The sequence below is a fragment of the Manis pentadactyla genome, chromosome 14, assembly GCF_030020395.1.
Source record: "Manis pentadactyla isolate mManPen7 chromosome 14, mManPen7.hap1, whole genome shotgun sequence".
Classification (NCBI taxonomy): domain Eukaryota; kingdom Metazoa; phylum Chordata; class Mammalia; order Pholidota; family Manidae; genus Manis; species Manis pentadactyla.
The window spans coordinates 80,093,977-80,114,722 of NC_080032.1; the positions used below are offsets into that span (position 1 = coordinate 80,093,977).

Consider the following 20,746-nt stretch of genomic DNA (forward strand, 5'->3'; position numbering starts at 1 on the left):
ATCTGGTGAGAAAATGGGGAGCAGCAGATGTGAGGCTTAGAACCTCCCCCCTCATGTTCTGAGAGAAATCTTCTGCATACATGGATGTTTATTGCCCTCGTCTAGCGCGGATTAACACATAGTCTACAGGCACACACCTGATCATCTACATTTGCTCTCTTACAACACTAAACTCTGTTTTCTACCTTTATCTCGTATCTACCTACCACTTCAGCATTTTATTAAAAATAATAATAATAGAGAAATGTGGTATCCACATATAAATCAGGTTTAAAAATCAAATGAGTATTCATATTTGAACTGACTGTGTATAGTTCATAATGCATGAACAAAACCGAAAGCTTCTGTGATGACTGCCCTTGCACTGTTCACCATGTAACTTATTCACTATGTAAGAATTTGTTCTCCATGTAAGAATTTGTTCGTTATGCATCAGAAGATTGGAGACTGACGAAAATTGGGCTTGGGGTGGATTAATGATTGTGCATTGAGTATTGACCCCCCTATACAGAGATTTGTTGTGGTTAACAACTATTTGATCAATAAATATGAGAGATGCCCTCACAATATATATATATATATATATATATAAACACACTTCCAATTGTAAAATAAATAAGTAACCGGGATGTAATGTAAAGCATAAGCAATATAGTCAAGATATTGTAACAACTTGGTATGGTGATACCTGGTACCTAGAAATATCATGTATATAAATGTTGAGTCGCTGTGTTGTACACCTGAAACTAATGTAATACAATGCTGTTGTCAACTACCCTTCAATAAAAAAAAATAAAAATAAAAAATAAAAAATAAAAAGTGAGTAACTTCCTCCTGTTGGTTTCAAGTATCATAGGATGCGTCTCATCGTTTTCTAAGAGAAACAACACTCTGAACAAAGGATTCCAAAAGTATTTATTTAGCACCCATGCATACATGATTAATCACCAAAATCATTTAGAACAATGAGTTTTCAGATTTAAAACAATGCCTCTAAGATTTCACAATCTAAAGCAAAATTGAATGTCCACACAAACCAATAAAATACCTAGATGCACATACAAATATTGTAGCCCTCTAGCATACTTCCCCTGTAAGAATGTGTCCAGAGGCTTCATAAATTTTGTTCTTATATCCACAGCCCCTAAAACAGCATTGCGTTGGTAGTGGGTCTGAGTGACTAACAGAAGCAAACATAGAAGGCACTGAAGAGTTATATCTTGAAGAAATGTTTCATTGTATAAATATTGAATATACATTTACATAAGCATTTCTTCTAAAGAGTCAAGGGTCCAAGTATTTTTACGTGGGAGGGTAAAGGATTTTCACATACTCATTAGATAAATGTTAATTGAATTTCTATTATGTGTCAGGCTCTGTGCTAAATGCTGTAGACATAAAAATAAATAGGATATGCTCCTGACCTTGAACAGTCCACAGTTATAAGTAGTACAATAAAATGATGTAAGGGTTTATAATTAAGATAGGTATGAATGCATGTGCTCTAAGAACACAGAGGGTATAATTGATTTCACAAGACAGAATAGTAGGGAAATTTACAGAGAAGGGACCTCTGATACACCTTTAAGCTGGCATTCCAAACCCAAATCCCTACTCAGCTTAGGTAGGTAAACAGCAGAGTTTGGTCAAGCTCAGGACTATGGCAAACTATGAGAGTTTATGCCCATCTGGAAGCAATGCCTGCTACTCAGCCTCACCACCTGTTGCCTTACAGACTATACACCTAAGGTCATCATAGTTCCAATTTTTCAAGAATAGACGGAGGTCACATTTGTGTGTGAAAATAGTTTGGCAATTGATTTTTTTAAAAAGCTTTTTAGGTAAAACAAAATATGTCTGTGAGCTAAATCTGGCTTGCCAGTCAAGAGATTATAATCTCTGCCTGAAAGTATGTCTATTAAGAGAAGAAAGAAAAAGGCATTCCATACATCCCTTATTAAACTAAAATTTCTACAAAGCACAAACAAAATCAAGTGTGTGTCACCGTGGAACCCATTTAAAGACATATTACCCAGGATCCACTTTTAAGTCATAGCAGGTTTTGTAACTTTATTTTTATGTTTATCTGGAATGAAGAAAAGGGGTACCTAATCCAGTGTTTTCTAGAACACAAGTAATAAAACAGCCTCAAATCTAGGCACAAGTAAAATTAAAGGCTATTTTCAAAAGTCTTTGTGAAACTAGAAGTATCTTTTTATGTCAAATTTTAAATATGCCCTGTTATTGTAAAGGATTATTCCATGATTTAAATAGCACAAATGACTAAAAAGTAAGCTTAGTAAATTCTATCAACTATAATAAAATTAACTAAAAAAATGCTTTAGAATTCTATTTATGCAATGTCAGTGCTTATAAAACTATTTAAAGAAATAATTTCTACCTACCTTTTTTGCTTTGCGACCCTAAAAGTTGGAAACATAAAAGAATTGATACATTTTTTTTAAATTCAGGCATTTTTAACCAAAGTACCATGATTATGTGACATGTTAAAATTCAGAGAATCTGAGTAAAGAGTATAGGGGAACTTTGTACCATTTTTGCAACTTTTCTGTAAATCCCCAAATAAGAAGTCTTTTAAATAAGAATACAGACAAAACAAAAAGCAAGTCTAGGAAAAGCTAAAAATAGTTCACCCACTGAAACATCCTTTATAAGTAAATGTTGCACTCTTACAACAATCATTCTATAATCCACATTTAATGAAATGTCCTATCACTAAGCAGAATACCAGTCAAGAAGGCCCTTATTTAAAGGGTTCCAAAGAACAATAAGGCATTGACTAAGTATTGGCACTAATGTTAAGTCTGAAAGTATGGGATGCTCTCATAAATAAATAATCTTTCTGTAAAATTCGATTTTATAGAAAAAGAATCAGTTATTTAAAGCAGGAAAGCTATGATAAAATGATTCTATTCAGCAATGTGTCTGAAAGCAGATCAATTCTTTTCTGGATATTATTTTGGAAAGTTGTACACTTTCCAAATAAAAAGTATTGCAGTAAACATTTACACTTATGTGTAGTTTTTGATAACACTCCTTGAAATTTCCTGATTAGCCCCATGATCCATCAGTTTTCTGGTAAGGAATTTGTAGGAGACCATATAACTATAAGATTATACACTTTCTATATTTGAAGCCTTATACAGAAGAAATGACCTGTTCAAGCTTAAGGTTATTCCTGTACAAACTATAAATGTTAAAACTGACACAAAGTAGATTATGCCTTCTTGAAAAGTACATATATTTCATCAATTCATTCAACAGATATTTATTAATGACTTATACAAAAGGCACTCTGAGATATTGGAAATGATATAAAGAGGAATAGTAGAGATTTTGTGCTCATACAATTTTTATAAATGGGTTCTATTTTTATTACCATATTTGTTATCAATTAATAGTTAACATTCTTCCATCTTGAAGTAAGTACGATATAGCAGAATAGGTAAATAGCATTGCCTCTGTTCTCAAGTAGTCATATTTTAAATATATCCAAACTACCACCTTTCACTAGTGCTTTTAATGTGAAACAGGTTTCGGATAAGCACCTCTCTTCACCCCTCCTGCTCAGAAGAGCGTCATGCTGTGCAGTAGTTCTCAAAGTTCAGAGGGCTTAAGAAGCACCTGGGATACTGGTTAATAATGCGTATTACTTGACTCACAGTGAACTATGACTGGTGTCCTTATAAGAAGGAGAAATCTAGACACAGATATGCACAGAAGGAGAAACGCCATGTACAGAATGGAGTTAATGTTGCTACAAGCCAGGGAACTAACAGAAGCTCTCAGCGAGGCTTTAGCAGATCCCTCCCCAGCACCTGCAGAGAGAGCATAGCCCTCTTGACACTTTGATGTCACTTACTAGCCCATTTACTAGCTGGCAGAACTGTGAAACGTTGTTTCTATTGCTGTAAGCCACTTCCTTTGTGGTACTTTGTTACTTGGCAGCTTTAGGAAACTAATACAATAGAACTGGAGTCCACGCTGTTCCTGGAATCCGTGTTTTAACAAGCATTCCAGGTGTTAGAAGAAAATGTTCCAGGTACATTTTGAGACACTCTAGACAATCTAAGAAGAAATTTGTGTCCCACTGGAAAATAATAAAGAGGTGCTTATTGTTCTCTCCATTTATCATCCGTTTTAAGTCGGCTTAAAGTCCTTTTAGGTTCTGTTCCCCCTGACATGAACGTTCTCCACTCCCTTTTCTTCCCCCCACTTCTGGTAAACTCATAATCATAATTTAAAACACAGCTTGAAAAGCTTTGCTCTTCCCTTCCTGCACCCTACCCACTGTCTCCCGCCTCCAATTTAATCATTTCTGACTCCCTGTTACTCCATTGTAGTAGCTTCAATTGCTACAATTATAAAACTGTTTTGTAATTAATTTGGTTAGTCTGTTTTCCACAGCAGGGAGGGGCTGTAATAGTCATCTTTGTATCCTTGTCTTTCTACCTGGCACCAAGCACAAAGAATAAACTCCGTATTTTCCCTTAACTAATGAATTAAATAATTAACTAATTACATTTTCTACCCCCTTGGATTTACCCATAGATGAAAAGGGAAATCACATTTAAGCAAATGTAAAGGAGATAATCTCATAGCTACTTGTTGGTTTGTTCTTGAAGATGGGACAGCTGAGGAGTGCAGAAAAGCACGAGCAGTTTATCATGCTTAAAAATTCAGGGCAGGCTTAGGACCTTAAATCATAAAACATTTATATTACAACAAAAGCCCATATAAAATAATTTTTCGGAGCAGAGCAAACTGCAATAGCTTTTAATCATCTGCTGAGGAGGCATAAAAACGCATTTCCATAAAGGTGTAATAAAAAAAGCGATTCAATGGGAACGTCTATCATTACTTAAGTTACCAGGCTGAGACCAGTTTTTAAGCCTAGTAGCAATGCGGGATTAAGAAACATCCTGACAGCATTAGCCATCGTCTGCTGTACAGAAACCGGTTTGGGATCCACCTGTCCGCTGCAACCCGGATCGGAAGGCTACACATCCGAAGGCCGAACCCCCGCAGGGCAGGTTCTTCTTAAACCGATCCTCTCCCCTCTAACAAGGGACAGGCTCTTGCTACATCATTTAACACCGGTGAAGAAGAATCAATGCCCTCCCTTTCACCCGGCTCGCCCACTTGCCCCGCTCACCATACTGAGGAAAGCACCACGTCCAGAGTCGGCAACACCGCAGTTTAGGGTTGTCTGGACCAACGCTCCTGAGTTGTCATGACGACAAGCCCCGCCCGCATGCGCCCCGGGGACAGAACGCAGAGCCTCACGTACGGGCCCGCGCGGTCGCACTGGGTTCTTCCGGGCGGCGCCCCGCCCCCCTTCCTGAGCGGTTGCCCTACCCAACCCCTTGCCCCACCGCTTCGCTTTGCGGTTGACGGACGGAGGGGTCGACACGGTCGGAGGCCTTTACGGCTGTGGTGAGCCGGGAAGTGCGTGAGTGCAGGCGTCGGGGAGTTCTATTGTTTTCCGGATCCTGGGATCTGGATGCGATCGAGTGTTTTGGGCGAACTACCGGGTGTGGGAAAGGGCTTCCGAGCGTCTTCTGATCTTGACAGTCTCTGTTCTGTTATTCACTATGTTCCTGGAGTATGTTGGGGCGAAACTTTCTATGGGGGTTTCGAGAAACAAGGAGCCGCCTGCTGCGCGATTGGGTCAAGTGATTGAGAGCCAGGAGGGCTGCCTGGGCCACCAGTTCTTAGGGGAGGGGCTCAACTGGCCATTTAGATATCTAGAGGTAAATAAATTGGCTCCAAGAGGGTTGGAGCTACTTCGAAATGACCTTCGAATTTCGAATTTCTCTCTCTACACATAGTTCAGTTCAGTTTCTGTGCAAAGCATGTTATAAATAAGAACTGGAAACTATTCGAGGCAGTTACTGGCTCACGTATTCCTTACAGTTGAAGGTCGCCGAGGCCCAGCAAAGCTCATAAAGTTGTTGCCCTAGGTCACAGGCTAATTAACCAGTGCACAACCTTCTGAAGTTCAGTCTTCTCACACGAATAAACACTTGCAACTTTGACCAACAGGAAAAAACTAGAAATGATTAAGAAATTAGGTTCCTTCCAAAGCCTAACTGAATTCTCTATGATTTTAGGACCTAAACCCTGTTTCCCTGTTTTAGTATGACAAGATACAAAATACTTTAAAATTATCATTAGCACCACTTCTTTTTTGAACTCTTTAAAATGCTCTGTCCCTTCCAACTACATTGACTAAGTGTCTTTGTAAGTATTACTTGACTGAGCTAGTCTTTGTGGGTTAAAATGTTACTCCCTTTGTAACAGAAATCTGGACTGCAAATTATGACATTCCACCTACAAACCCTGGTAGAAAGACCAAAACATCTTAATGTCTACTTTAATAGAGAGTTCTGGCGCTGCGTGGTATGCAAGTAAGCTTTTGTTTCAAAATAGTTTTTCAATCAAACTGCTAATATTTGATACAGAATCTTAAGTCACCAAGGACTAATGAGTTTAAGGAGGTGTTAGAGTAATTCCAAATTACCTTAATTGTAGGCCTCTAGGGGAGAGAATTTGGTTAAGTTTTCACTCTACCAACCTGTCCTAGAAAGAGGGAATTGCTGTGCATGTGTTAGAACACCGTACTGTGTGTATTCCCCAGCTCACTGTGTTCTAAGATTATACCAATGAACTTGCTTCACCTCTAGTACTCTCTTATAAGTTGCTTAAGTATAAGGTGGCCCATTTCCTATTCTTCTTTACCTTCAGATAGTGTAGTACCTAACCATTCTGAACATATTAACTATCGCCTTTCATCTTGCTTCTAGGTTGGCCTGGTCTAGACCAAGCTAATGTCAGTCTTTGGGGGCAAATCTCTTGCCACCTACCTCTCTGATTACATCTTTTGGTGCTGATGAATTGGATATGTCTTTGTATGAAGCTTTTTAGGCTTACCTAGTCTGGGAAAATGTGTTTAACCTGTCTGAGTCAAGTCCTCCGGAACCCAATAAATGGTAACATTGCACTGCCTTTCTTTGCCTGTTTTCCTTCAGCTTTTAGTGCATCTGTACTGCATGGATAAAAGTGACTAACAACTTCAGGCTACAAAACTCCTAGTAAAATGACAGTTCTTGGTTAACCCAGGACTGGAATTGGTTAAGTCTTAACTCCTTAGCACAGGATCATTGAAAAAAAGCTGTCAATAAGGATTGTATCTCCTTCTTTGCCCACACTCAAATACTCAGAATGATAGGGGACTTCCCTCAGTCCCTAACTACAAAGAGCATTAACCTCTGTGACTTCATGAAGGGTTAAGGACCAGCCCCAGGTCCCTAGTGACTTAAACTATTCACCAATTTAAACCCAAGGAGACTGACTTCTCCCAATGGCTAATAAACTGAAATGCCTGAAGGGCAACATAAAATAATAAACTGTCTTAATTTGTGTAAGTTAACATATCAAAGAACATGACAGATTTACACTAGGCAAACAGCTATTTTCTGCTCAGCTAATTATTATGCATAATTTATTTATAAGGGCAACAGCTAAAAAGGACAATTTAAAACACATCTCTAAAAGCTTTCACAGAATACAAATTGAGAATTAAGTAAAACTGTGCTCTTTGCCAGGAAATTAAACAGGCTATAATTTGCAATTTGAAATTACTGTATGTAGATTTAATATTATTTTTAAAGCACATGTTCTTAGTCATTTTTCAGTAAGATTAAACCACACTGGAAAATGGCTCTCAGCAAAAAAAAAATTTTTAATGAGATTAGATGTTAATATTAGGTTATATACACCCATCTAATTTCATTCCTTTCCAAAACTCCACTGAATCTCCAGTGAAGGGATATAAAAATAAATTGGACAAATGAGAGGAGATGACAACAATAAAACTTTGGGAGCTGCAAAATAGATGAATGCATGTGACTTAGCTTATCAGAAAAGCCCAATTTATACTGCATAATTCTCAAAAGAGATTGGAACAGGGCCAGTGGAATTAGAAATGAAAAATAAAGTAAATCAAGTAGATTAAGTAAAGCTATTTAAGAAATACCTCTAAGTCACTGCACTCTCGCTCCCATAGAAGTACGGAGGTTTATTTTTGGACAAAACACTCTTCTCTGGACTGGGGTGTCCTCACGTGCACTAAGTTCGTGAGAACCACCCTGGAAACAGAGCTTAAGTGAATTTGGATGTATGTACTCCCACTCCTCTTCCACTTTTTAATGTTGAATCAGCAAATCCTCAGAAGACTGGGAAATTCTCTATGGAATCTAACAAGCCTAAGAGGAAGGATCTAAGATATTGACATGGAAGTTTCCCCAAATAAAGGGCCCACTCAGATCACCCTAAGGAAGTGAAGCTCTGTATAAACTGCAACCCTGTATGTAGATCTTCTAAAAAACTCTTTTTGTCCTTTCACTTGAAAAAGTGGACAAAAAAGGATTGCTAGACTGGAGGAAAGTTCAGAAGTGATTAGACAAAGCAGGCGGAAACATTAATTTGGAGAAAAACAAAATTGTAAAAAAGCCAGTGTTAATGAATTCAAAAGTTTTTTTTTAACGTCTGCCCTCAGTATGCTTGTTACGTGAACTAGCTCATACACTACCAGTAGATAGGGGAATTATATGAGCATTAACATAGAAATAATGTTGGTTCCTATGCAATTTTTTACCCCTAAGAAAAAGCCAGACAAGCAATAGATTTTTGAACTTAAGAAATAAAAAGGTCTTCACTAAGCTGTCTGTCCTACTGGCAGCAGCAGTCTTTCAAGTATATATATATATATATATATATAATATATATATACATATATATTATATATATATATTTTTTTTAAATTTAAAATAACTACTTATACCCAGGGAATCTCTCCCCAGAGAAGCACACCCTGTTCTTGCAACTATTGATTAATAGCAGGCTGAACCACCTACCCTGACCACTAATTGGCAGCCTCGTGGTTTAGATGATCTCTACTTCCATGTGTACCTCTGTATCTTGCAGCCCTGCTCTTAGCATTTTGCCAGCATTATCTACACCAATTTTCAACCATCTGACTGAAGTAAAGCTGACATACAATAAACTACACATGTAAATACAATTTGATAAATGTGACATATACATATACCTATGAAACCATCACAACCATACTAAGGATATCCATCATCAGAAGCACATCTATCCTCCCAAGGACTGCCTCCTCCTCTTTTGATTCCTTAGTGTCCAGTCCCTGACTCTCATTCCCAGTTAGTCTTGTTTTTGAGCATTTGAAACATGTCTGTGCTGTGTCAGGCTATGCTCAGAGCAACCCAAGTAGTTCAAATTAGCTCTCCAACTACCAATTTCTAGTTTTTATTAGTGCTCTGTTTACAGTTTCATAGGATTTGAATGGTCTGCTCTAAGCTATTTTCCCCTTAATCCTGTTATTTTTAATGTGTTTTTTGCAAGATGAAAGGTTTTTCAGGAATATAAATAGTCTCAAATTACCTCCCACAAAATACTAACATCAAAAGGAAAAAATAGAGTAACTTTACAGTGGGGAATCCAAATATCACCTTATCAAAATTTAAATCAACCATAATGGAACAAATTAGAATTGTGTCCACTTGACAGGATGCAGTGAAATAAACAATCTATCATGTCTGTAGTATTTCTACCCAAACTGCACGTCATGAACCTAGCCATGAGATAACATCAAAATGAGACACATTCTACAAAATAAATGGCCTGTGATCTTCACAAGTGTCAAGTTCATGAAAATCAATGAAATCTTGAGGAACTGTTTCAGACTGAAGGCTGAGAAGACATGAACACTAATCGCACTGTGTAAGGATCCTTTTGATATAAAGGATATGTTTGGGACAACTGCCAAATTGAAGGGGTTGTGGATTCGATGGGAGTTATGTGGCAGTGTTAATTTCTTGATCCTGCTGGTCAAATCGTTCTATAGGAAAATGTCTTTGTTCATAGCAAATACACTCTACAGCTGTGCTGTCCAGTGTGGTAGCAAATAAGCCATTGGTATCTATGAGCACTTGAAACGTAGCTAGCATGACACACTGAAGTAGTATTTTTGATATAAACAAAGTATTCAATTAATTCCACTTGTTTTATTATTTAATATGGGCTAGTAAGAAAATGTAAAATTGTATAGGTGGCTTACACTATTTCTGTTGCGTGGTACTGCAAAGTATTCAGGCTAATTGGATATCATGTTAGCAACTTATTCTCAAGTAGTTCAGGGGAAATACTTAAGTACTGTGTTGCAACTCTCTGCAAAACAAACTGTATCAAAATAAAAAGCTTATTAAGGAGGGATATAAAGTATGAAAGTTTTCCTAGATCACTGGAAAAATGGGAATTAAATAATTTTAAGGAAGATCATAAATGACATTACATTATAAACTAGATGCTTATGATGTTAGGAATTTTATGATTTAAGTCCCACAGCTGTAACAAGTATTGGGAATTATTTTCTACATTTAGGCTGTCATGGGACCTTTCAGGAGCTGCCCTCCCAGTAGCATACAGGTGACACATGAACGAGCATAATCCATCCCACTGGATGCTGCCTGCTCCTCATGTACCCCCTTACCACTGTTCACTCAGCCTCTTCAGCACTCATCTACCACTAGCTGTGCATCTGCTTGACTTCCACACCCAGTTTCTCCTACTCTTGAGCCTTTCTTGGGATAGCACCCTTCTAGATTTGCCAGGAATCTTCTGTGTCCTCCAAACATATCTGGCCTTACACTGAAAGCAAGGCAAAGATAATTTTCCTTTTGCTGACAAGGAAACTGAGGCTCAAGAAGGTTAAGTAACCTGTACAATATTATGTAGCTAGGATTCAAGTCTAGTTCTAATTCATCCCACTCTGGTATAAAAGAAGGTACACCTACATATCTATCTATCTATGACAATCCATTTTCTCTATTATATTTCCTTCATAGGATTTAGCACAATTCATAATTAATCTTGTTTGCTTATTAGATGTCTCCCTTGGAGATTTTAGTTCTGTGAGAGCAAGTATCTGATATGTTCATAGCTATATCCCACTGCCTGTAACAGTAAAAGTGCTCAGTCAATATTAACTGAATGAAAAAAAGTTAACACTTTCCCCAATGCACCAAGTCTTTTCTGTTTCTTTTTTAAGACTACAATGCAGTTATTTGCAAAAAATTTTTTTCTTTAGGTATGTTATGTATAAAAGTGGATACTTTCCATGATAAATGAAAATGGCCAATTCTTTAAGAGGAGAAGTATTGAATCTTTATAAAAATGTAAGTAGTATGTTGCCAATTTTATGAATATGTCGTTATATGACATGGATTCTTTAGAAATACATCATTTTCTTTTTTAAGCTGCTGTATCTTGGACGGGACTATCCAAAAGGAGCAGACTACTTTAAAAGGCGTCTGAAGAATGCTTTCCTTAAAAACAAAGATGTGAAGGACCCAGAGAAGATCAAAGAACTTATTAGACGGGGTGAATTTGTAATGAAAGAGCTAGAAGCCTTATACTTCCTTAGGAAATACAGAGCTATGAAACAGCGCTATTATTCAGATATCAACAAAACTAACTGATCACTATTACTCTATTTTGACTGAAAATCAGTGCCAGCTGTTCACATATGCCAGATAATTATAAAAATAATTCTAACTTGAATGGCAAGATATACATGTCATATAAAAAAATACCTGAGCAGCTTTACTGAATTAAACATACTGAAAATTTTATCAGCAACCCTTTATGCTCAATTTTTATACTAAAAAAGCAATTTAGCTGTGTAATACTGCCAACTACTAATTAAATTAACAAGCAGCCAATGTTGGCTGAAAATATGTACTTAATTTAAAAAATTTAATAGGTTAAAAAGGGTTTTGTTAATCTTAGCCTACTTTTTCATTTTACTGATAGGAAATTCCATTTAATACATTTTAAGTATGCAAAATAATTTCTTGCACATTTACTCCCCTTAACTTCTGAAAGAGTACCTTATTTTTAATTCATTTTGGAATATTAACAGCACATACTCAAGGTTCACTACAAAACAAATCGCACCTGGTAAAGATTTAAGTGCAGTTATAGAAATAATATGTATGGAGTAAGAAAACAGCCTGCCAGTGATAGGCACCGCATACATACCTTTTAAATTATTTCCATTATTAATTTTTCTGCTTGTTCCCTCTGGGCCTTAAAACAAATCACCTGTTGTGTATCAATTGCCTTCACTGATAAAAAGTAATAAATAATGTTACTTTTCTTTTGTCATAAAGGCATATGTGTTCTACATCTACTTCTAAATGAGTTAACATTGCAGTGGATGTAAATCCAGTGGTTTTAAATTTAAGCCACACCTACACCTTTACATAATGTTCATGGTGCCTTTCGTAAATAAAGAATATACCTAACTTACAAGCTGCAAAAAAAATTCATTAACACATATTACAGTGCCTATGGCTTATAAATTATTTGGTATCAATTGTGGGGCAAATATTTCAAATTTCCATCAAGAAGTACACACTACATAGTCACCATAACTATTTTTATTACATTACAATAATTAGGAGCAGTACAGTTCATGACAAAAATATTACAAATTTCAGATCACTTCACAGCACATACTCCTATAAGCATTTGAAAGTTAATTTTAATTAAGAGTGGTCAATTTTAAATTTAATGTTTGATATGACCAACATTCCTCGGTCAGCGCAACCAAATGATGGAAAACAACTGGATCACACTGCATATGTCCCACAAAAAAAAAAAAAAGCACAATGTACAAAATGTGCATGTTTCAGTTTACACTATACAAAAATAGTTAAAATACATTCCAGGTAAACATGTTACATTAAGAAATAGTACTAGTAAGAAATTGGCACTCAAAGGAAAAATGCAAAAGTATTTTCAACATAAAAACACAAGACAGTGGAATTGGAAACTTTTGGATAAAACATTACATAACCCAGTTAGCTCTACGGGCAGTGGGACCCGCTGTAGTTGACATTTCTGCAGGTAATAACTCTGTTTTCCCTAAATTCATCTAAATTGCCTGTCATCATCCCAAGCAGGCACTTAAAACTATTAAACTAAAGCAATTATTAATCTAGTTATGACTATTCTTCAAGAACTGATATGAATATATCTTCAGAAATAATTTTTTTCTGAAGGAATTTACAACTACCGGTTGTATGCTGTTTAGTTTCTCAATACAGATTTCATGCTAACCAATATTAACATAAGTTATTAAATATTAATTCAGCTTCAAAGTAACTTACGGGTTTAAAAAAAATCATTAATACATAATTATCAAGAAAGTACTACTTTTTGACAAATGGAAATGACAAGATAGTTTTAACTGCCTACAAAAAAAGCTGAATGTGTATAGTATAAAAGAATGGTTACAAGAAAAAAAATCACGAATACAAATGAGATGAATTTGTGCAAACTGCAATTTAACATGCTTCACAACAGTTCTATGTAAGGACAAAATTGTGCAATGGTGGTAAAGGTTTTGATGACCTATAAAAGTTTCTAAATTCCTATGCAGTGTGACTCAGTTAAAATAGAGCCTAGAGTTTCTAATTTGGAATATTCACTCAAATTATACTACATGCTTCTGCTGCCTTCTTCCACAAACATGTTAAGGTCTAAGACTGTAATCTAGCAATTTTTTTCAACTTCAACAAGACTGTAATAATTAGATAACATTTATGTTATTTCTAGGATTCTCTCTCCCGTTTTAAGATTTCTACAAAAACCAACCTTTTGTCAAACCATTCAATATTCCCACAAAAAAAGTCTCATATTACCACTGCCTTAAATAAAAAGTTGCCCAGCCACATCAAAAATACAGGAGTCCTAAAAATCCCTCAGTTGGTACACTATAATTCCTGAAGTATGGCCATTTCTTTCTCGTGTGGAAACAAAAGGAAATACTATAAAAATGTTGACACCTTTTCTGGATAATGTTCCATATACCTGTAGTTTAGCACAGCATTTCAGAAATCTTACTGATTTTTACACAGTAAAATCTGTGAATTAGTCCAGGCATCTGTTTATTCATATCCAGATAACAAAACTATTTCAGAATTCAATATTTAACTAAAAAGTCTATTTTAATTAATTGTATAAAGAGAAAAACCAGATATTACACACTGGGAATTTTAATATTATTATCTGACATACAACTTAATGTGTACTCTAACTGCTCCAGTAGAATCACATAGTTATGTCAAATAAAAAACAACGTAATCAGGTTTACTCCCTTAAAACAATGAAGTGATTTATGTAAAGTAGATTGATTAAAGTTACATTGGAATTAAAGCAAAACTATTATTTTACAATTGGAAGAAACCTTAGAGACCAAATTCCTTCTTTGCCAAGCTAAAATAGGCATTATGGTATCTGCAGGTCATGTCCCAAATGCTTAAGATATTACAGACCACTCTAGGATAAAAGTACTACTTAAGGATATGGGATTATGGCCCCTGTTTGGGGACACCGTAATATCCCCAGTGCCTGTGTAGTCCCTGGCATCTAGTGGGCACTCAAATATTTCTTGAATAAATGAATTCTGCTAAAAGTAACCTTTATGAATTACATTTTGAAGAATTTTTCGTTGTAAGATTTTAGTTATTAAAACAATGGAATATATTGTTGCTTCCAGGGCTAGTCCTAGTGCAGTTATCTAAGGAGCTGTTTCTTCACTCCCTTTTTTAAATTTTCCTTCCATTGAATAGGGTTTTTGTCTACTCATTGCAGGTATGACAATTCCTATGTGGTCATTAATGGACCAAGTGCTGTTATATGATCATTTTGAACATATGATGTTCAGAAAGGGCAAGATTAAATGGCTTCAGCCACCACCTGAAAATTAGCTGTTAGGTCAAATCCCATTACAGTTTCTGTCCATTATGTTGAGCCTGAGGAATTAAGATGTAGGACATTTTGGTGTGATGTGATGGTAAGCTTTCATGGAGATACCCATACCCAAAAGAGCAATAAATCTTGAGATTAGGGGAATTGGAAATACTCAGAAAACAAGCACTGAGTCATGGGCATGTAGAGGGTAGGCAGGCAAGATAACACTCAAATGGGAGAGAAGTCCTGAAACTGGATATTCCAAAATAAATTTCACCTCTTGCACAATTTTGCCTACAACTGGCACTGAAGATGGTAACACAGGTAAAAGTTACAGGTTGTGCTGAGACTGACAAATAGGTGCATCCTTATGTAAACTCAATGTGAATCACGTAATTGTAATGCTAGAAATAGCCTTTGAGATGACTTCTTTTAACATGAAGAAATGGATAGAATAGTAAGTGATTTGCCCAAAATCAGAGTTGAAAAAGACAAATAACTAGAATTTAAGTCACCTTCCTCCTAGTCCAGTGATATTTTCACCTCAACATACCATCTCTTCAACTATTTTAAAGTAACATTTTAAATGCACTGAAAGGATCATTTTCTTAGTATTAAATCATCTATTTTTTAAGCATTAGATACTCTTAAAATATGACCAGACTTGTAAAGTCTTTATGAAATGTTACTTTAGCCAGTCCTGAGAACTAGCCTGCAATATTGGAGATTTTGAGTTTTTTACTTCATTGTCCAAAAAAAATTAGCCTTGCCACCCCCACACCAAAATCTCATTTAAAATAATTCCTTTAAAATTTTGTTTTCAAAACAAGAGTGACGTTCCCTGTCAGGAGGATCACCACACAGTGAGAAGTGTATCTATCTAAACCTCTCCTAGTCCCCATTTTTGACCAATCAATGCACGACAACACTGAATGACCACAGGGGCGCAGTCCACACTGGGAAACTCTCAGTGAAGCTCAAAGGCTCCCGCCTGGGCGACCACTGCAACCTTGGTCTCTTTAACACCTACTAAGCTAACTGGCCCAAATAATCTTTCACATCACTACCAGAATTAAAACTATTTTCAGACTGAAGTTCAAGAAAAGACTTAAAGTTATGTTAAGAAAGAGGAAAGGGCACAGGGAAACTCTAATTCCTATGAGAATTTTTTATGCATGTTAAAATTCTTTCAATTATTACAAAAATTTAGTAGCATGTAAATATAGCCCCAAAATGGTTGCTATAATTCGCATTACATACTGGGACTGCCTCAACAGGAAAAGCTATTCAGAGTACTATAGGAATTTATCTAATGTGGAAAGTACATGGCCTTTAAATGTTTTCCATTGCCTTGTTATTTTTTTCCATTTTTTCCCCTTTTTATAGAAAAAATATAGTATTTTTGGGAGCGTGACTATGACAAATAGCAGTGGAAAGAGGGAGGAAACCATTGTGAACAGTGTAACTTTATATTCATTAGGGGTGACTGAAATTATAGGACATGATGCCTACAAGATGAATCTATACGACATCCATAAATTCATGTTTCCTCAATGTTTCAGTAAAACCAATCATGAAATCACAACTGAAGTTATTATTAGTAATCCAAGTACGTGGCTAAATAAAACACAGAACAGGGATGATTCAAAAGCTTCATTAATTTGTTTCACCACAAAGTTCACAATTGGTAAGGAAAATAGGAAGTAATCAACTGCATGCACCAAAAAGCCCAAGACAGAAATCTCAGGTATTCAGTCTCTCACAGGCATTACTAGTTCAAAAACCAAAACTCAGGGAATACTGGCACTTAGAGGAAAAAAGTTTCCACTGTCATTTTAAAATAAGCATTCAAGATAAAAGCTAACAGTTTGGATGGAGTAGAAAGAAAATTAGGTAATGCTAAAACAAATGCTAATAATTTAGTGTAATGTACAAAATTACCACTTTTACTTAAGTATGCCTTAAGAAAAAAGTACAAATTGTATTTACATAATTATACACTTTGTCTTTGACTTCTTTTTCTTCTTTTTACCATCTTTGCTCATCTTTTCTTTATGTTTTCGAATTTCTCGAACTAATGTATAGAAAGCATCATCGACACCCTGAAATACATAACAAATATTAAAATGTGAATACGTATGATGGTTTGAGGCATACAGATAACAGGATATATTACTTATGAAAGCATTAATATTAAGAAAGAATAAAAGCACTTTATCTTTCTCTGTGGGTAACAAATATATATCAGATTTTAGGATTCTTAAATGTCTTCTTCATGGATATTTGTCAGCATTACAAATGGGAACACTGATTTTCACAAAAGGCAATGACAATCAATGGCACAAAATTCTTAATATGTTCAACAAATGACTTTTTCCCAGAACATAATTTGCTAGTAACTTTCCCATATTAGCACACTTCAGTCACGAAAATCCAAATGCATTTGTGTGTGTATGTGTGAATATGTATTGAAACTCAATCATCCCTTAGTTTGTAGACATTAGATATAAGCCATGCAAGCATATACTACTTTCATAAATATTTACAGTAACAGTAATTGAGTTCTGGCCGAATACTTCAATCTGTTAGATTTAAAATATTACCAAACAGTATTCAAATACACTTTCAGTTTCCAGGTAATATATATATGAGGTATTAAGTTTCAGTTCATATACTTATCATGTAAGAAAGAAATCTAAAGTGACGTCAACACAAGACACCCTACTTTGAAAAATGTAATAGCCCTAATTTGTGAAGAACTGAGCTAAATCATTTCAGTGTTGTGTAGTTTACCAATTTGGAGAGGATTCTCTTTTATTATTGTTTAAGTTTCTGTTTAGTATACTAAGTACTCAAAAGCTTGCCATATAAAGGCTAATGTATCTTCAAAGAAATTTTCATTTGGTCATTTTTGGCCTACGTCCATTTGTGACCAAATTAAGGTATCTAAATCAATGACTAAAAATGATTTCAAGTCAGAGTAATTTTCAAACCAATCATTCAGAATGTTTGAAAAATTGTGCTCTTAAAGTGATAGCAGGAAAGATTTTAACCCTATAATACTAATATCATACAACATCACTGTATGTCAATTCTTGTCATATCCCTATTAAAAAATCAAATATAAGAGCAAAATTAAAAATTAAAAAATGTGATTCTCTACGTATTTTTTAATTGGTTCAACTGAGTAGTAACTCTTTTTTTAAAAAAGCCTTTTACCCTAATGATCAAACCTAGACCCTAGAGGGAATCTTAGGAACAAATACCCAAAAAATAAAGTATAAATAAAGCCACTTTAACAACAAGGAAAATTGGGTTTTTAATTCATTTTAACCATCTTTGTTGCATAATCATATAAAAACATTAATTTATATTATTTTCAAAATAATTTAAAATTTGAAAATTTAACAGTGACATGATTTCTGCTTTACTGCATTACTAAGACCTCCTGTATTATTTCAAAATAATAACAAAACTAATTAAGGGCATTTTCATTCAGGTTACATTTAAGTAATTTTCACAACACATCTAAAATTCAGAAAAGTATTACCAATATTTTTAAAGAAGTAAACAGTGTAAATGAGAAACCTGCTCACATTTAAACAAATGGTAGTAGGATAAAAATCAATATTACTGATCTGAACACTAGTGAATAAAGCCCCCCATAAGGCCCCGACAGTGCACTCACTGCTCTTCCCCACTTTCTGGTGTCATTACTGCTCCAACACATGCTTTTGATTCACCCAGAGAAGGGGAAACGGGGTAAGACACAGTTACTAGCAATACAGTCAAGACTTATCTATAAACCTTCATGCTAACTTTCTTAACACATAAAGAGAGAAAAACTTCCAATGATATAACAAAGAATAATCATTTTACAGCTTACCAACCCTTGCCTCATTTGTAATCATAAACTCTTGAGATGGAACCTAAAACGAAGATCTAATGCAACTCCACAACCGTTCGAAAATTCTCTTTGATCCCTATGTAGTTTACCCCATTTCAACTGCTTTCGTAATGAAGATAAATGTCAATGGTACTAAAATGGTGAAGTAGATCAAGTAAACAACCAGGTAACAGATCTAGAGAAGACACATTCTAAGGTGAAAACAATACAGAAATGCTTAGGAGACAATGAAAACAATTCGGTAACATTATCTTTTAAGATTCAAATACTTGAGGTTCAAATTGCACTGAACTCACCTTTCTATATAATCTTATTAAAGAATTACAATAAACATGGCAGTGAATTCCTTTTTTTCCTTCCCCATATGGTAACTAGTCAGTTTCATACACAAATAAAAAACAAAAGTAGTATTCCAGTAATTATTTTGTTTAAATCCATCCTTTTTAGGACTAAGAAAAACTAATTTGTATATATTTATCATTGTCATATTAATTTTGTAAAAGTATTTTATGTGAAATTTTAAGTATTACCCAGTACACGTTTTTCTTATGTCCACTGAAAAAAGGATTCAACTCATCATGCCTGACACCACACTGACAGTGACATTATATCGTTTGCACAAACTAGAAATCTCAGAAAAGTATGTCTTTCCACTTTTGCTTTAAATAAAAATTAAGCCATATAACTTATTTTATTCTAAATAGTTCTACTTTAAAATAATAAGACAATAGAAGGAAAAAAATTGTTTAAGCCTTGACTTAAACCTGGTTATGGCTATTGTTACTTAAAAAGCTTAACTCTTCAAACTGCATTGCAGTGTTAAATTCTGACACAACTTCTAAATTAAGGTGCTGCTTTACACTGTGATACTCAAAAAATAATAAGAGTTCATAAATCTAAAAACGTCAGGGTTTGTTTCTTCTGAGTTTAGTAGATCAGCATATCATACAGTATCTTTTGGTACTGAGTCCACTATTCAGATGTGTATTTTATACTTTTGAGAGACAATTATTTCAAACCTTAAATTCATTTAATAAGGAATACAAACCTTTAATCAGCACAATAAATGATATCCCACAATTTTACTTCATGTTCTCACAGAACATTATATATTACAAATAATATGTATCCAAATCTTAAGCTTTGGCATGAACTTTATGGCATCTGTTGTGAAATATTTTCAGAGCAAGACCAAATTTAATATGGGATGACTGAGAAAGGACACTGACAAAGTCCACACACTGACAAAGTCCACTCAGTAAATCCAAGAGGGCAGCGACCATGGGCCAGGAACCTCAACAGGCCAGGCCATGCAAAGATTAAAAATACATGACTCTGGCTCTCTATACTTCACAGGAATCAAACACAAAAGAGGTTATTTCAACTTCACATAGTAAGTATGTAACAGTTAATAACAGTATCGGGAAGGGCATTATGCCCAGACAGAGGGTTTAGCGTGACTCCTGGAGGAGGGGTCTAGGCCATCACGACAGAGCACTAGCTGAGTAGCAACAGCGGGGGTAAGAATACCGGCTCCACACAAGGGCAACAGCCGAGACCCAAGAGAAGGTAAGAAATAATATGGTGTTTATTTACAGCAGGGCAAGGGAGAAAATATTTTTTCAAGCAAGAAGTTTTTAGGGACAAAGCCAAAGGCTGGAGGGATAGGAAGACATTAAGGGCCGTATTTTAACATGCTATGAAATTTGAGATTTTATTCCATAGGTAATAGGAAGTCAGTGACTGGATTTAAAGATAAGAAAATGATATTTCTTTGAAGTTTATCTCTTTGGTTTTTTTTTTTTTGCACTGTGGAAAAAGGAAGCCAAATAAGAGGTTGTAACAGTCCCAGCAAGAAATGATAGCAGCCTGAATTGATGATGTTATAAAGTTAGAATGTGACATGAGAGGAACTTGTGACTGCCTCCAAATGGGGGTGAAAAAGGAGGGATGTGGGAATCATCCCAAAAC

At 35.3% G+C, this 20,746-nt stretch overlaps 3 protein-coding genes across 8 annotated transcripts in view; 1 reads left to right on the forward strand and 2 right to left on the reverse strand.

Moving 5' to 3' along the window:
* The window catches only part of DNAI7 (dynein axonemal intermediate chain 7), a 76,461-nt gene extending 71,152 nt beyond the window's left edge, over positions 1-5,309 (reverse strand). The window contains exons 1-2 of one of the 3 annotated variants that reach the window (XM_036889540.2): positions 5,177-5,256; positions 2,406-2,423 (exon numbers count right to left, since the gene is read on the reverse strand). In XM_036889540.2, the coding sequence (XP_036745435.2) occupies positions 2,406-2,423; positions 5,177-5,179 (21 nt within the window). In that variant the 5' untranslated portion in view covers positions 5,180-5,256. Of the gene's footprint in view, positions 1-2,405; positions 2,424-5,176 lie in introns of all 3 variants that reach the window. The other 2 variants (XM_036889541.2, XM_036889543.2) reach the window with 2 other exon arrangements.
* A 34-nt stretch (positions 5,310-5,343) lies between these two features.
* Positions 5,344-12,280, forward strand: ETFRF1 (electron transfer flavoprotein regulatory factor 1). Of its 3 annotated transcripts, none has more exons than XM_036889550.2 (3): positions 5,344-5,469; positions 11,198-11,285; positions 11,367-12,280. In XM_036889550.2, exons 2-3 carry the CDS (start codon positions 11,235-11,237, stop codon positions 11,586-11,588), a joined length of 273 nt encoding a protein of 90 aa, XP_036745445.1. In that variant the 5' UTR covers positions 5,344-5,469; positions 11,198-11,234; the 3' UTR covers positions 11,589-12,280. The 3 variants fall into 3 exon arrangements, with proteins under 3 accessions (XP_036745445.1, XP_057347725.1, XP_036745444.1); XM_057491742.1 differs by having other exon boundaries at positions 5,344-5,457; XM_036889549.2 differs by having other exon boundaries at positions 5,350-5,473.
* A 251-nt stretch (positions 12,281-12,531) lies between these two features.
* Positions 12,532-20,746, reverse strand: part of KRAS (KRAS proto-oncogene, GTPase) — a 35,796-nt gene continuing 27,581 nt past the window's right edge. For both annotated transcript variants that reach the window (XM_036889546.2, XM_036889547.2), the window contains one exon: positions 12,532-16,970. In XM_036889546.2, the coding sequence (XP_036745441.1) occupies positions 16,854-16,970 (117 nt within the window). In that variant the 3' untranslated portion in view covers positions 12,532-16,853. The remainder of the gene's footprint in view (positions 16,971-20,746) is intronic.